Source organism: Oncorhynchus clarkii, chromosome 27 (genome assembly GCF_045791955.1).
Source record: "Oncorhynchus clarkii lewisi isolate Uvic-CL-2024 chromosome 27, UVic_Ocla_1.0, whole genome shotgun sequence".
Lineage (NCBI taxonomy): Eukaryota > Metazoa > Chordata > Actinopteri > Salmoniformes > Salmonidae > Oncorhynchus > Oncorhynchus clarkii.
The window spans coordinates 13,773,439-13,786,653 of record NC_092173.1 but is presented as its reverse complement, the minus strand read 5'-3'; the positions used below and the strand labels follow the sequence as shown (position 1 = coordinate 13,786,653).

Sequence of the window (13,215 nt, the reverse complement as noted above, 5' to 3'; positions counted from 1 at the left end):
TTGTGTCCAGATAGACCTCACTGCACAACTGCTGCCTGGAGAGAAATGAATATTCCAAAGTTAAAGGAATTCAATAATGTATTTATGTATAAGGGACTGAGTAGAAGACATGTAGTACAGCAAAACTGTAAGGGCAGTCGACAGTCATTAACTTGACTGATAACTCATTTGTTCACGTCTCCCACCAGGAATCCAGGATTTTATTTTCTCCTATCCCAGACAACAATGCATGTGGTACCCCAGTCTGCTGTCCATACAAACATGACATAATTCTAGAAAAATGACAAATATTGAAGTAAAGGGATGTGGGTTTGTCAGTTGTGGGACACCTTTACTCTTCTTAAAATAATATTCCCCCCAAATATGTTGATACTTGAATATATTTCTACAGGCCTTTTGCATAGTGACCAGTTATCGCTCTCTCGCTCACACCTCAGCCTGCCCTAGTCATGAAGGTGAATAGGGAGAGACTTACGTAACACTCCGAGACTGACTGAACGCTGTCATTGAACATACCCTTTTCTTCCTGAGAAAACTAAACTACATCTTTGCATTATTCTGGTAGTTTGCCTACCTTGTGCGGCGGTAAGTCTGATTTGGTATTATTTAAGTGCAGTTTGTTTGTGTGCATTGACCTGCTTGTGTTGTGAAATTAACCAACCACGCCTGCTCACATAAACAACTTACCTTCATCTGAATTTATAGAACAGTGCTGTGGCCAGCTACCAATAAAATGCATAGACTTTTCTTGGCCCTAGTCTTATTCGCTTGTAAACGACATCAAATACATTGGTTTATGCGATACAGTACAATAAACAGCTAAATTGTGAACTCATACAATTTCACGTCGAAATGTGACTGCGACACTGTAGCCTAATTCTTAAAGGGCCAGTCTCCGAATGATGACCCCCTGCCGACGAGTTCCCATAAATTACATGCATTCAGGAAACAGTAAAGTTAGAAAATGTAGTTCATACGTCCATGTTACTTGTATATTTTTGTTTAATTAAAAATGCTAAATGACAATCATACATTATGTACTAGGTTAGCTAATGATGAAATAAAAACTCAGAATGATACAACTGATGTTCATAGTGGATTCAATAAGCAAACAGAACAGAAAGCTCTCAATCCCATTACCTTTTTCACTCAATTGTGAAGTTCCATCATCATTTACCAATGCAAAGATCCTTTATTACAATATGTATATCATTGTAATACATATTCCACTGACAACTTTAGAAAAACAAAGTGCTGAGCCATTTCTGGAAGTGGGGACATCTGATACTAGATGTATCAAATGTAAATATATTTTGAGACTTACACTAAGAGTTACTAAATATACTTGATACAATGAAGCACAATTGTGTCAAAGGTAAAAAAGCTAAACAATTGTATGTACATGACAGCTGAATAGCTGCGGGAAAAATCTTTACTTATAAGAGCTAAGATGGTTTTCCGTATGTAAAATGTGACCATTTAATGACCTATCTGCAAACTCCTTCAGACTGATTTTATAGTGAAGTGAGAATTTTCTTCTGGTTTGAGGTCAAAAGTTCTGTCACAAGGTAATTCTACCATTCCTCCACTGAGATATTCAAATTCTATGATCTAACATCCTTCTTCTCCCCTGACTACCCATCACTGAGCGTCTGCCGTTGCTGTTCCAACAATGCCATTCTGTCGCATCTGGTTCCTCAGAATCTGGTTCTTGGATTTCCAGTCTTCTACCTGTGAAAAATTGGAGGGAAAAAGCAGCTCAATCAAAGCCTATTATTACAGCTGATGCATGGATTTGTGAAAAACTATCCTATGGTTTGGTATTTTGTTTGCAAGTTACATTTTCAGCATGTTTGAGGGGTACAGTTTGAGCACAGCGAGGTGCAGACCCCCTAACCTTGATCACTTTATAAGTAGTTAATACGTTGTTGTTTGGATGCACAGTGATTCGTAGATCAGTGATGTTGCGCAGTCTGACTACAATGCTGTCAAATCTCCAACACACATTTTTTTCTGTGGTTGTGTGAGATTGCATACAATTAGTGTTGCAGTAAGTAGGTGAACAGGATTGATGATAGAACAAAAATCTCTCACTCACTAATCCTACAGCCTAATCAGCAAAATCCAAACCTGAACCTAATTTGAACCGATTACAAAGCGTGAATGAATCATAGTAGGCTGCATTTACACAGGCAGCCCAATTCTGATCCCACTTATTGGTCTTTAGACCAATCCGATCAGCTCAGAATTGGGCTGCCTGCGTAAACACAGCCATAGGGTCTTACCTCCTGCCTCAGTAGTTGGTTGTCCATTCTGAGCCTTTCCAGGGTGCTTAGGTCATCCCCTAGTCTAAGGTTGTTCTGCCGAAGCTCCTGGATATAGTCACAGGCTTTGGAGAGGATTCCACCTTTACTCTGGACCAAAACAGAAGGACCGTGTCACCCTCTCCCATGTAGGGCCAGGATGTTTTTCCTGAGAATGTGTTCTGACATGGAAAAACTCTAGGTCCTCATTTTTATAGCTAAATTCTTTCTAGTCAGTTGACATGTTCAGGAAAAACTCCTGGCCATACCCATGAGACTAGAGTGTGACCCATTTTATGGTGATACTGACCTCATTACTGATACTGACCTGCCCTGACTTGGTAGGGTCAATGTTGCAGTCTGGGATGGTCTTTGAGAGCGTGACAATCCAGTTGTTGATCTTGTCCCTGCGTCTACGTTCAACTTGGAGACAAATTACACAATAACACATTTGAGTAGGCAGGCAGGGCAACATATGATTCTGAGCTCAACGTGACATGCAAACCGAACTAGCATTTAATAGACATTTCATATAAAGTAATTTATGATGGCTATCTAGGTCTCACCCTCGTTGTGCTGGGCTCGCCTTTTGTCATCTCTAGAAGTGCGTGGGACCTCTGATTTTCTGCAAGACACAATCAGTATAGACATGAATAAACAGATATTACCATGGAAACCATTGTCATACACAGTATACATACCTATGTGCAGCTAAAACAGTAACAAGGCTAAGTAATTAAGACCCAACACAAAAAGAAACATGAATGTGCACGGGGCAGTGTGACTAACTAGTATGGTAACTGTGATGATTATCCTGGCTTCTCCAGTCCAGTACCTACTGTACTGATCAAAATGGCAGCTTACGTGTTGTAAGGTTGTGTGCGAGGTGCAATGGACCTCTGGTTGGCTCCCGTCAGCACTTCCTGGGGGGACATCATCACATACAACTGCCCTGAAACAAAGAACAAAGAAGTCTTTTGCTTCCTTCAATCCAAATTGTCCATATAAATGTATCAATATCAAATGTCAATCAAATGGAAAGCCAATTGGAAATAAATGCATAACCTGATGGAGCATAGAAATGGGATCTATTCATTCTATGTGATTGAGTCTCCTTAATCTCCTCACCAGTGGGAGTGCTCTGACTTAGATGTGTATCAGATGCCTGCACCACGCTGGTTACCATGGTGCCTGGTGAAGTATCAGCGATGGTGGCAGGGTAGTAGGTGTAATGCGTCTCAGTGCCGTCCCCTTCCAACCCCTCGGACTGAGAGAACACAGCCTACAGTAAGAGGACACCTTTGTCAGTGTTGAATAACAATCAGAACTGTATACAGTAAGGAGTAGAAGTAGAGGAATAGAGTAGATCATCTGTATTATCCCAGATGAAAAACAATGCTGTTTGATTTACAGAATCTGATTGAATACTACTAGCCTGGTGGACAAAACTGGTTAAAATGTATGTAATTACAACCAGAAACAGGTTGAAATTACTAATTTTGGCATAATTTCAAACCAGTGTTTCCCGCTGGGAGAGCCCCAAGTCCTGCTCGTATAAATTCTCACCTGGGTCATAGGCTGTGTGGCTGCAGGGAATCCAGTGAGCACACTGACCGCTGTGGCTCCATCACTTTGAGCCTCCAACTGTCCATCAGACACTTGGATGACTCTGTATGTCACCTTCAGAAAAAGAAAACACACAGGTTTGCTGGGCGAAACATCAAATCGGTCATTAGTAATGACAGAAGACTGAGCCTCAGAAAACTGTGGATGGGCATTGGCTGGGCTCAGAGCTCTAGCTCAGAGACTTCAGCTAGATCTAGTGAGCCCTGTTGAGTATGCTCTCCCTAACTGTACCTGCCCAGCGGGAGGGTAGTACAGCTCCCCTACCTGCCCCCCAGCTCCCTCCGTCTTGAATAGATACTTTATGGGATGCTCTGAGGAGAAGGTGGCAGCAGACTGAATGGTGGCGATGGCAGCTGATGGGTCATCAGCTGTAGCCACTGCACCTGAAAGAGCAAACAACTCTATAATATAAGCAAGAAAATACCATGGGTGTCTTCTGATGTTTTGAGGGGCATTATTTCCTTTCCACATGACGTTCGTTACCTTCTTCAATGACATGTGCACTTTCATCCGGGTCTGGACTTTTCTGTTGACTACATAACAAAATGAGAAGAACAATGATAACACAGTAACACACCGCTCTTTCAACTTGTACTAGAATATTATCTTTATGTACATATTCTTTATCCCTTTACACTTGTGTGTATTAGGTAGTAGTTGTGGAATTGTTTGGTTAGATTACTCGTTGGTTACTACTGCATTGTCGGAACTAGGAGCACAAGCATTTCGCTACACTCGCATTAACATCTGCTAACCATGTGTATGTGACAAATAAAATTGATTTGATCATCCAGTCCAACACTCAAATTTATTACAACAAATCATGTGGAAGTAGCTTTGGTTAAAAATTGATAATGGTTAAATAAATGTATTTTTAGCTCACCCCTTCATTTTCACAGTGTCAACTGGAAAGAGAATCTCCTTCATTCACCCGGGAGATAAACAGGCTTGAGGAAAATGGACAAGTTGGTTATTTTTTGGGGGAAACAAACTAGGCTACAGAAACCCAATTACAAACCTAAAACCTCTGATATCCAAACATTGATACAGGCTCTGCGTGTACTCAACTAGAATCTAGAAAGCCTTCAAGTAAATATACTGTGTGTTTAATTGAAGTGATAACAGTACTCTTTCGGCCCCTTCAGTAGTTAGTCAACGTTACACACTACAATGTAGCCGCGAGCGTAGAACCTCATTCAACAAATAACTAGCGAACATTACCCGGTAACTTTAGCAGATGCATTATATTGCTGAAGACGTCATGCAAACAGCTGCAACGAAATATAAAAATTCTAAATGCCAAATCCAGCTTTCTAAAGTAGTAAGTTAACTAACCAACACACATACCGATGTTTACTTGTATAAATGACGAATATGTAGCTAGCATTAGCATAAAGCTGCATTATTCCAGCGGTTCCTTCAAGCTGCGACGGGTCACAAAGCATCTTTGCTATAGCTAATGTTATGATTTAACGTAAACTAGCTATTTAGCCAGTAATAAAGCCAAGCAAATGTCCAATATTTGGTATTTGTACAACACTGCTTAAAACATCGAAGAAAATAGCTACATACAAGAACGGAAAATTGTAGCTACTTACCGTGCAATTGGCCCCTCCCCAGTTGTTTGTCAACATTACTGGCTGTCTGCGCCAATGACTGAATGGTCTGCGCATGTACCAACTTTTCGGTGCGCTTAATTTACACCGTCTGGCGCGCTCAATAGCAGATTTGGCCTGTTTATCATTCCACTGCTCCGCGAAATTGCGCCGGGTAAGAAATCAAACGGATCTAGATTTGTGGCCATCTTTACCGGGCTTCATCAACTGTGCAGAATTAGGATCAGCATTTTAACCACACCACTGGTATAAATCAAGAGATACAATATTTAACCGATCCTGAAAAGGGGACCGTGGGCAAGTACTTAAAAGTTATTTTGTCCCGAAGGGGTTCACTGTTTCACTACTTTGTAGGTCTATCAGGCAGACAGTTATGTGAAAGTTAATCTAAATTCCCAAATTAATGATGCTTGCATGCACCGTAACTCTGCCTTCTTTCGTTGTAGTCTCTATTTTCCTGCTCAATACCCAACGAATTGCTATAGTGAGGAAAAAGTGACTGGCTGGAGAGCGCCCGAGGTTCCAACCCATTTACATAGTTATGGAAGATGGAACGCCGTTTGGGTCTTTACGTGTCAAACAATATACACGTCAAATAACACTATTCTATAATAGAATGTCGTGTGTGATGAATTTGCACGTGCAAGCCAAGCGCCACCACTACTATCAGCACTGTCAAAGCTGTACAACAAAAGTCTGCAAACAAGCACACACTGGCCACGAACGATGTGTTTACAATACCGCATTGGTAATAAAGGCATTACTTGTTCGACCGCAACTTCTGGGGTACCTAGCTTTAGCTTGGTGCCTAGCTAGCAGCAGCCTGAAAACAATGACCAGTAGAAACTGCTCCTTATTGTGGCTAGCTTCACGTAGATGGGTTTTAGGGTTATTTTAGATGATGACACCTAGCTATATAGTCATTATTCTTAACAATTATTTAGGAATCCAAGGTAGCCACTTGTTATTCGCCTATTGAAACTGAGCATCAGTTCATGAAAATAAATAGCTAGCCAGCTACTTAACCCTGTAGCACAAAGCTAACGCTACAAGCAGCCAGTTAGTTTCAACCTTGCTAGTGAGGCTCGACCGGACCGGGTTATGTGTTGTGAAGCTAGAAACAATACGGATTAGGCACAACAGTGGAATTTGCGGTTGCCATATTTAGACTAAACGTTAAACAAGGTTGGAATACAGTGAAATAAGTATGCCCCCCATGCAATTCAAAAGTCTAACACATCCAGTGTGATTTCAACAGATTTTTGTCAAATTAACAAATTATTGTCTTTTGTTGATTTTATATAACAACATTCCAACCTCGTTTAGCATGATCTATTCAATTACGGCATAATTCTACATTTTGAATGCATTTGCATTACTGTCAATGTCATACTCTTATTGTGGCTAATCCTTATTGTGGCATGGGTTTTAGGGTTATTTTAGATGATGACACCTAGCTATTTAGTTAGCTACCTAACTATAGCTACTGAAACAGATTATGACGTTTTGCTATGTTTTTTGGGAAGAACATTGTTTGCATCCACCAGCTAGCTAGCTTTTTTTTAATGACCAGCACTGTAGGTGCGCTAGACAACTGTACCAGCATCATTGCATACCTATCGACGAATCGTTGTGACATATTAAATACGAGTGATGGTGTAATCAATGTGTAATAACTAAGGAAACAATTAATGAATGCGTTAAATTATTATGTGACTGCAGTCATATTAAGGTCAACAAGCTTATTTGACTGGTCAATTTTTCAGTTTTTGATTTGTTAAAAAAGTTTGAAATATCCAATAAATGTCGTTCCACTTCATGATTGTGTCCCACTTGTTGTTGATTCTTCACAAAAAAATACAGTTTTATATCTTTATGTTTGAAGCCTGAAATGTGGCAAAAGGTCGCAAAGTTCAAGGGGGCCGAATACTTTCGCAAGGCACTGTAGTTGCATGCCAGCAAAGCCACTACACAACACTAAACAGTACATTATTTGGACTATAACGTTGACAAATGGTGCCCAGAAACTGTTAGAGCCTACATAAAGCTGTCCTAACAGTTGAGTCCCAATAGTAGTCCCCAACATCTTAGCACCGCTACACCTGGCTATCAGCGGAGCCTTGTCTGGCAGATAAACAGTTAATTTAGCCTCATTTACTGCTTTAAAAACAGCTGATATGGCTGACTTGCTTTAAGATATATGATTTCTACTGACAATTACAAACTATGGCATAAAGGGACGATGAGTGGATAAGAGACCATCCTGTAATTTCGATTAAGACCATAATGAGCGAGCTAGGACGGACATAGTCAATATAACTACTTGTTTAGCACTTTTGAAATGTACAGCGACAGATTTCAGAACATGGGCCGTTCTTACAGTATTCTCCCTGTACACCAAATCAGAACTGTAGGATAAATAAAGGCAGACAATGAAAGCTATTACAATATTCAATGATGACATTTCTCTGAAACAGACCATAGGCTACATGTGCACCACCAAGTCAGAACAGTAGGCTAAGTTAAGAGGGAAAAAAGGACTAAATCTGTAGGGTGAGGCACATGGGTTACTAACAGCTTACTACACAACATACACTTAGTATTACTTTCTTTGCCACAGTATACATATCTCCCTGGCATATTGGAAAACTTGGAAAAAATATGGTTGAACCATGACGTTAGTGATCTTCAGGTCGGAGCTTTAGATAGAGGCCCAAGTTCCCGACTTGGCATTCCGAGTTGGATGACAGTTCAAAACGTATTTTCCCAGTCAGAGTGCATTTTTTGCAGAGTTCCCATTTGTCTTGAACTTACTGAAGTTGGACATTTCCCAGTTCCGAGTTTCCAGTTATTTTGAAAGCGGCAGAAGTCATGCTAGATTGACAGCATGGCCAATGTTGAATGTTTATCCTTTTTAACGTGGAAAAGAGACCCTTAAACCCAGACTTGGACCACGCGTTCACTCCACTGAATAGCAGGCTAGTGTTGCTTTGCAATGCTTGCAGTTAGCCACTAATTCCATCCTAACCACCTCGATTTCCGACTTGTTGTGTAATGTTTATGTCAAATGGCCGATGAGCACCGATACGTCTTATCTATAATTTATCTTCAAATGACAAGGATTTGCCAGTAGATTGTCAACTTGATTCATGATGATGACTGCTAGCTTGCTAGCTAAAATGTTGAAAGTATGATGTTGACATGATCAGTCCAGTCAAATCTACTGATATAACGTGATTTGATGTCATTTTATCTGTGGCCAATGACCTTGAGCCTTCTTGGATGGGCACTTACAATGTAACTTTGTAACTTTGAATTTTCGAGCTCTCCCCTTAGATTTTTGCTGTGATGTGGTTTCTCCATTAGTGACAGAACACTAAGCCAATCACGGCGCAACTAGAGAACATTACCAACCCCTACTCTCCGTATTTTCCGCTGGCTGCCCCACCACCACAGAAAGCACTGAGCTAGGCTGCATTTGTTTTTATTCACCTAATTTCATCAACTTTTAGGGCTGCATTGCAACTTTCCCCAGTCATATTTGCCTTTTGACAATACAACAGAACCCCGTTCTCTGTGGTGAGGATGTCACAATTAAAGGACCGGGGACATGCTGGGTACTCGCAATTCAACCTGAGGCTGTTGTCTTCATTGATACAGGCAGTACATTTTCCAAAATCCCATTTCTTTGCTGAACAGGTGACTGAAATTACAAGACAAACGAAAGCTTATAATATCGCTTCATTTGGTTTTAACAACAACTCCATGGATTGATACAGTAAAATGTTAAAGGGACATTTCACTCATAAATGAAAGTTTGCCAGATATAGTACATATGTCAACACCCCAGCCATCTGTTCTGTGTATCAATATATATGCCTCAATCCCAAATGAATGGAAAAGATGAACACCATCTAATTCCATGGTTTTATTCAGTGCTTATATATTTTCCATTAATTTATGGTGGAGGTATATACCTGGATCTACACTCAACCATTGTCGAGGGACGTGGTTTTATCTTGACATTAGACTACTTTGGAGGTCTGAAAACGTCTGACAAACGTTGATTTGAAAGTGTAATGTCTCTTTAAGTGAGTGTACCATAAATAGTCCATCACGTTACTTGTGATAGTGTGCATTTGAAAGCCTGACATTTCTAATAGCCCCCACCCTCACAGGTATAAATGTGATGCAAAGAGATAAAGTATGTATGTATCTTTATATGAAATAATGTATTTTCATGAATTTAAGAAAAACATGAGACAAAGTCCAACATGCATCTAGTGAGGCAATTCAATCAGTGGACAGATTGGGTTAGAGGGATTTTCCTGATTTATGAGCTTTTTGTGTGTACAGCCCTGGTCTGGAGCTTGCTAGCTTACTCACCCAGAAACAGGAAGACAAGTGTTGTGGAAAAGAGGAACATGTTTCCGACACCCCAGTGTCGCTCTGTGGGAGATAAAACACACTGGTTCTGTGTACAAAAATCCCTAATAAACTTCCCATTTGCATTCTACGAGGAAAGCTCACACCCTTGAGCCTGCTACATTGCGTTAATCTTTTTGCAGGCAGTCGTGTTCTTTAAATGTATGTATTTATGTTTTGAGAAGATAACTACATTTTGAAAATAGATTTACTGTTTTGTCTTGTGGACTTGAAAATCAACAGCATTGTTCGAATACAGTTGATTTCCTTCTACCCTTAAAATCAGTAACCACTGAATTGGGTGTGATATTTGTATCCATTGATCTTCAAATCGTCCAAGAATTCCTGCCATTGAGTCACTGTTGTAGGCTGGGCAGGGCACAAATGAAGAGAGCAAGAGGAAGAATGAGTTGGAAGGGGGTTTAAAGAGCTACTGACCAATCAGGTGGGCTTCTTATCTTTTCTGAGCAAAAAAACAGGATGTATTGACAAGTGGAGTGTGATTGAATACTCTTTCTTGATATCAGATCAATATGTACACTTGTCTGGTGGGTTTGTGCCCACAGGTGACGTTGTTGCCGGTGATGTCTGGTGAGGACTTGCCTTACGACAGGCCTACAAGCCCTCAGTCCAGCCTCCCTCAGCCTATTGAGGACAGTCTGAGCACGGATGAAGGGATTGTGCCTTTCTGGTGTAACTCGGGCAGTTGTTGTTGCCATCCTGTACCTGTGCCGCAGGTGTGATGTTCAGATGTACCGATCCTGTGCAGGTGTTGTTACACGTGGTCTGCCACTGCGAGGACGATCAGCTGTCCGTCCTTTCTCTCTGTAGTGCTGTCTTAGTTGTCTCACAGTACGGACATTGCAATTTATTGCCCTGGCCACATCTGCAGTCCTCATGCCTCCTTGCAGCATGCCTAAGGCACGTTCACGCAGATTTGTAGGGACCCTGGGCATCTTTCTTTTGGTGTTTTTCAGAGTCAGTAGAAAGGCCTCTTTAGTGTCCTAAGTTTTCATAACCGTGACCTTAATTGCCTCCCGTCTGTAAGCTGTTAGTGTCTTAACGACCGTTCCACAGGTGCATGTTCATTAATTGTTTATGGTTCATTGAACAAGCATGGGAAACAGTGTTTAAACCCTTTACAATGAAGATTTGTGAAGTTATTTGAATTTTTACGAATTATCTTTGAAAGACAGGGTCCTGAAAAAGGGACATTTCTTTTTTTACTGAGTTTATATGGAAAAAGTCACAGGTAACACTATAAATGTATGTTATCACAAAAAACTCACCCTACCCAAAGACTCTGGGTCTGGGACGAACCCAGACAGCATTTTCAAATCCACTATAATCATATTGGTGGTCAGCTCCTTGTGCACAGCACAGGGTGCCATTTCGGAACAGAGGTGTTTAAGAGATACACGTGTGGAGAAGAAGTCTCCGTAGGTGTTCTGCTACCTCACTAGCCACGTGACGATGCTGGAGGCGTAGCCCAGGTCAGTGGTAGACAGAGGGAGGTAGGAGCTGATCTCCACTGCCAGGGAGGCTGAGACACACACACACCAGAGAATATGGCTATCTTATTCATCATTATACAGACTGTAAAGTTCTTCTCTGACCTCCCCAATTAATTTTATGACAGACACTGGAGTTCAAATAGTATTTTTGTTCTTTAAAATACTTTTGCCAGACGTGTGGATGGTTTGCACATTTGGGATTACTCCATTGGCTCCATTGTCCAGGTAAGCTCAATCAAGACAACACAGCACAAAGATCTTGGACCAGGATATGTCTCACCTTCTTGTAATGAGATCGTGTCCAGGTGCTGCAGAAGCTGGACCCGGGTCTCCATGTCCCCTGCCAGGGTAAAGGTGTAGGCCAGCAGAGCAGTAGTGTAAGTGTTGGACAAATCACTGGTGGAGTTCCTCAGGCAAGACAAGCTGCTGTACACAACAGGATCCTGGAGCACAAAATAACAGAGCAGCACATTAAGAGACATGTTAGCCTGGTCCCAGATCTGTTTGTAATGGCAAGGTAATACAAACAGATCTGGGACCAGTCTAGACACATTCATGCTGGAGCACTTTTAGTTTACAGTAGCATAACTAAGCTGACGATCAGTTTTAACAGCACAGTACCATTCCGATCTGCTTACAGTAACAGCTATTTCTATGCTTATTTCATAGGCTACTTTCTGAGAAAAAATACTTTCACTGTGAATAAAATGAATACACAACTCACTACATTTTAGAATATCTAAAGGACAGTTGACATAAGATGTATACAACAGACTGCATGTTGTAGTGAGAAACAATGGTTATGTGGAGATGCTGCTGTCAATGGTGTGCGTACTGGGAGCGGAGTCAGGCGCAGGAGCGCAGGGAGTTGTGAACAGGCGCACACTTTATTGAGGCAGAAGAAACCAACAGATGGACGCCACTGCGTCGAAACCTCCAGCCATTAGGCAAACGTGCAAAACGCGCAAACAGTCACAATAATTATGTTCAAACAAATACACATACCTCGTGACAAAACACGGAATAAATGAACAAATGAAGTCTAGCGAGTCAAAATATGACGTAACACAAAACAATTTCACACAAAGACATGCAGAGGAACAGAGGAATAAATACATGTAGTGTGATTGGGGAATGAAAACCAGGTGTGTAGGGAACAAGACAAAACAAATGGATAAATGAAAAATGGAGCAGCGATGGCTAGAAAGCCGGTGACAACGACCGCCGAACGCCGCCCGAACGCCGCCCGAACAAGGAGAAAGTCATGACAACTACATACCGACACTGACATGTTGAGCTCCAGCATTGAAGCAGTGATGTAGGCCGTCAGTGTGACTTCATCTGTCACCCCACCCTACAAAACAATATGTTAAATACTAAAACATGTGTAAACTGTAGCCTGATACAATTCTGTTGAAATCATCATTCCCAACTTTATGGCTGGTCTGACGAGACGTAAAACGACATCTTCTTCTATCAGTTTATTATCAATATAAATACCTTCATTCTGTTGTTAAAGAGTTTCCCCAATCTGACAAAAAAGCCATGTTTGCTTTTTTGACGTTCCAACCAAGTCTTCGATTCCTCCATTTTTGCCAGGTCAATATAAATGTGCTTTGCCAAAGGATCTCAATACAAAAGTAGTCAGCTTGAGGAAAGGGAAAACTTGATTTGACTGTCCCATCATAATATCCACATAAGGTTATCATAAACATGATTTAGAGCTTGACA

At 41.1% G+C, this 13,215-nt stretch overlaps 1 protein-coding gene across 6 annotated transcripts; it reads right to left on the bottom strand.

The window, feature by feature from the left end:
- Positions 1–984: 984 nt before the first annotated feature.
- On the bottom strand, positions 985–12,977 carry LOC139385563 (upstream stimulatory factor 1-like). 6 transcript variants are annotated; one of them, XM_071130733.1, is made up of 12 exons: positions 12,764–12,977; positions 11,765–11,927; positions 4,813–4,876; positions 4,413–4,462; positions 4,161–4,312; positions 3,870–3,983; positions 3,432–3,585; positions 3,168–3,255; positions 2,870–2,928; positions 2,614–2,726; positions 2,286–2,414; positions 985–1,731 (listed from the first exon to the last, which is right to left on the bottom strand). In XM_071130733.1, the coding sequence occupies exons 3-12, from the start codon at positions 4,854–4,856 to the stop codon at positions 1,642–1,644; spliced, it is 993 nt and encodes a 330-aa protein (XP_070986834.1). In that variant the 5' UTR covers positions 4,857–4,876; positions 11,765–11,927; positions 12,764–12,977; the 3' UTR covers positions 985–1,641. The 6 variants fall into 6 exon arrangements, with proteins under 6 accessions (XP_070986834.1, XP_070986837.1, XP_070986838.1 ...); XM_071130736.1 differs by having other exon boundaries at positions 2,632–2,726; XM_071130737.1 differs by having other exon boundaries at positions 4,194–4,312.
- Between the last annotated feature and the right edge of the window lie 238 nt (positions 12,978–13,215).

Coding starts and splice junctions, on each gene's coding strand:
- LOC139385563 (XM_071130733.1), bottom strand. CDS start 4,856: ATGAAGGAGATTCTCTTTCCAGTTGACACTGTGAAAATGAAGGG. Junction 3,586..3,869: donor CCACACAGCCTATGACCCAG/GTGAGAATTTAT, acceptor CTCTTACTGTAG/GCTGTGTTCTCTCAGTCCGA. Junction 3,256..3,431: donor AAGTCAGAGCACTCCCACTG/GTGAGGAGATTA, acceptor TCTTTGTTTCAG/GGCAGTTGTATGTGATGATG.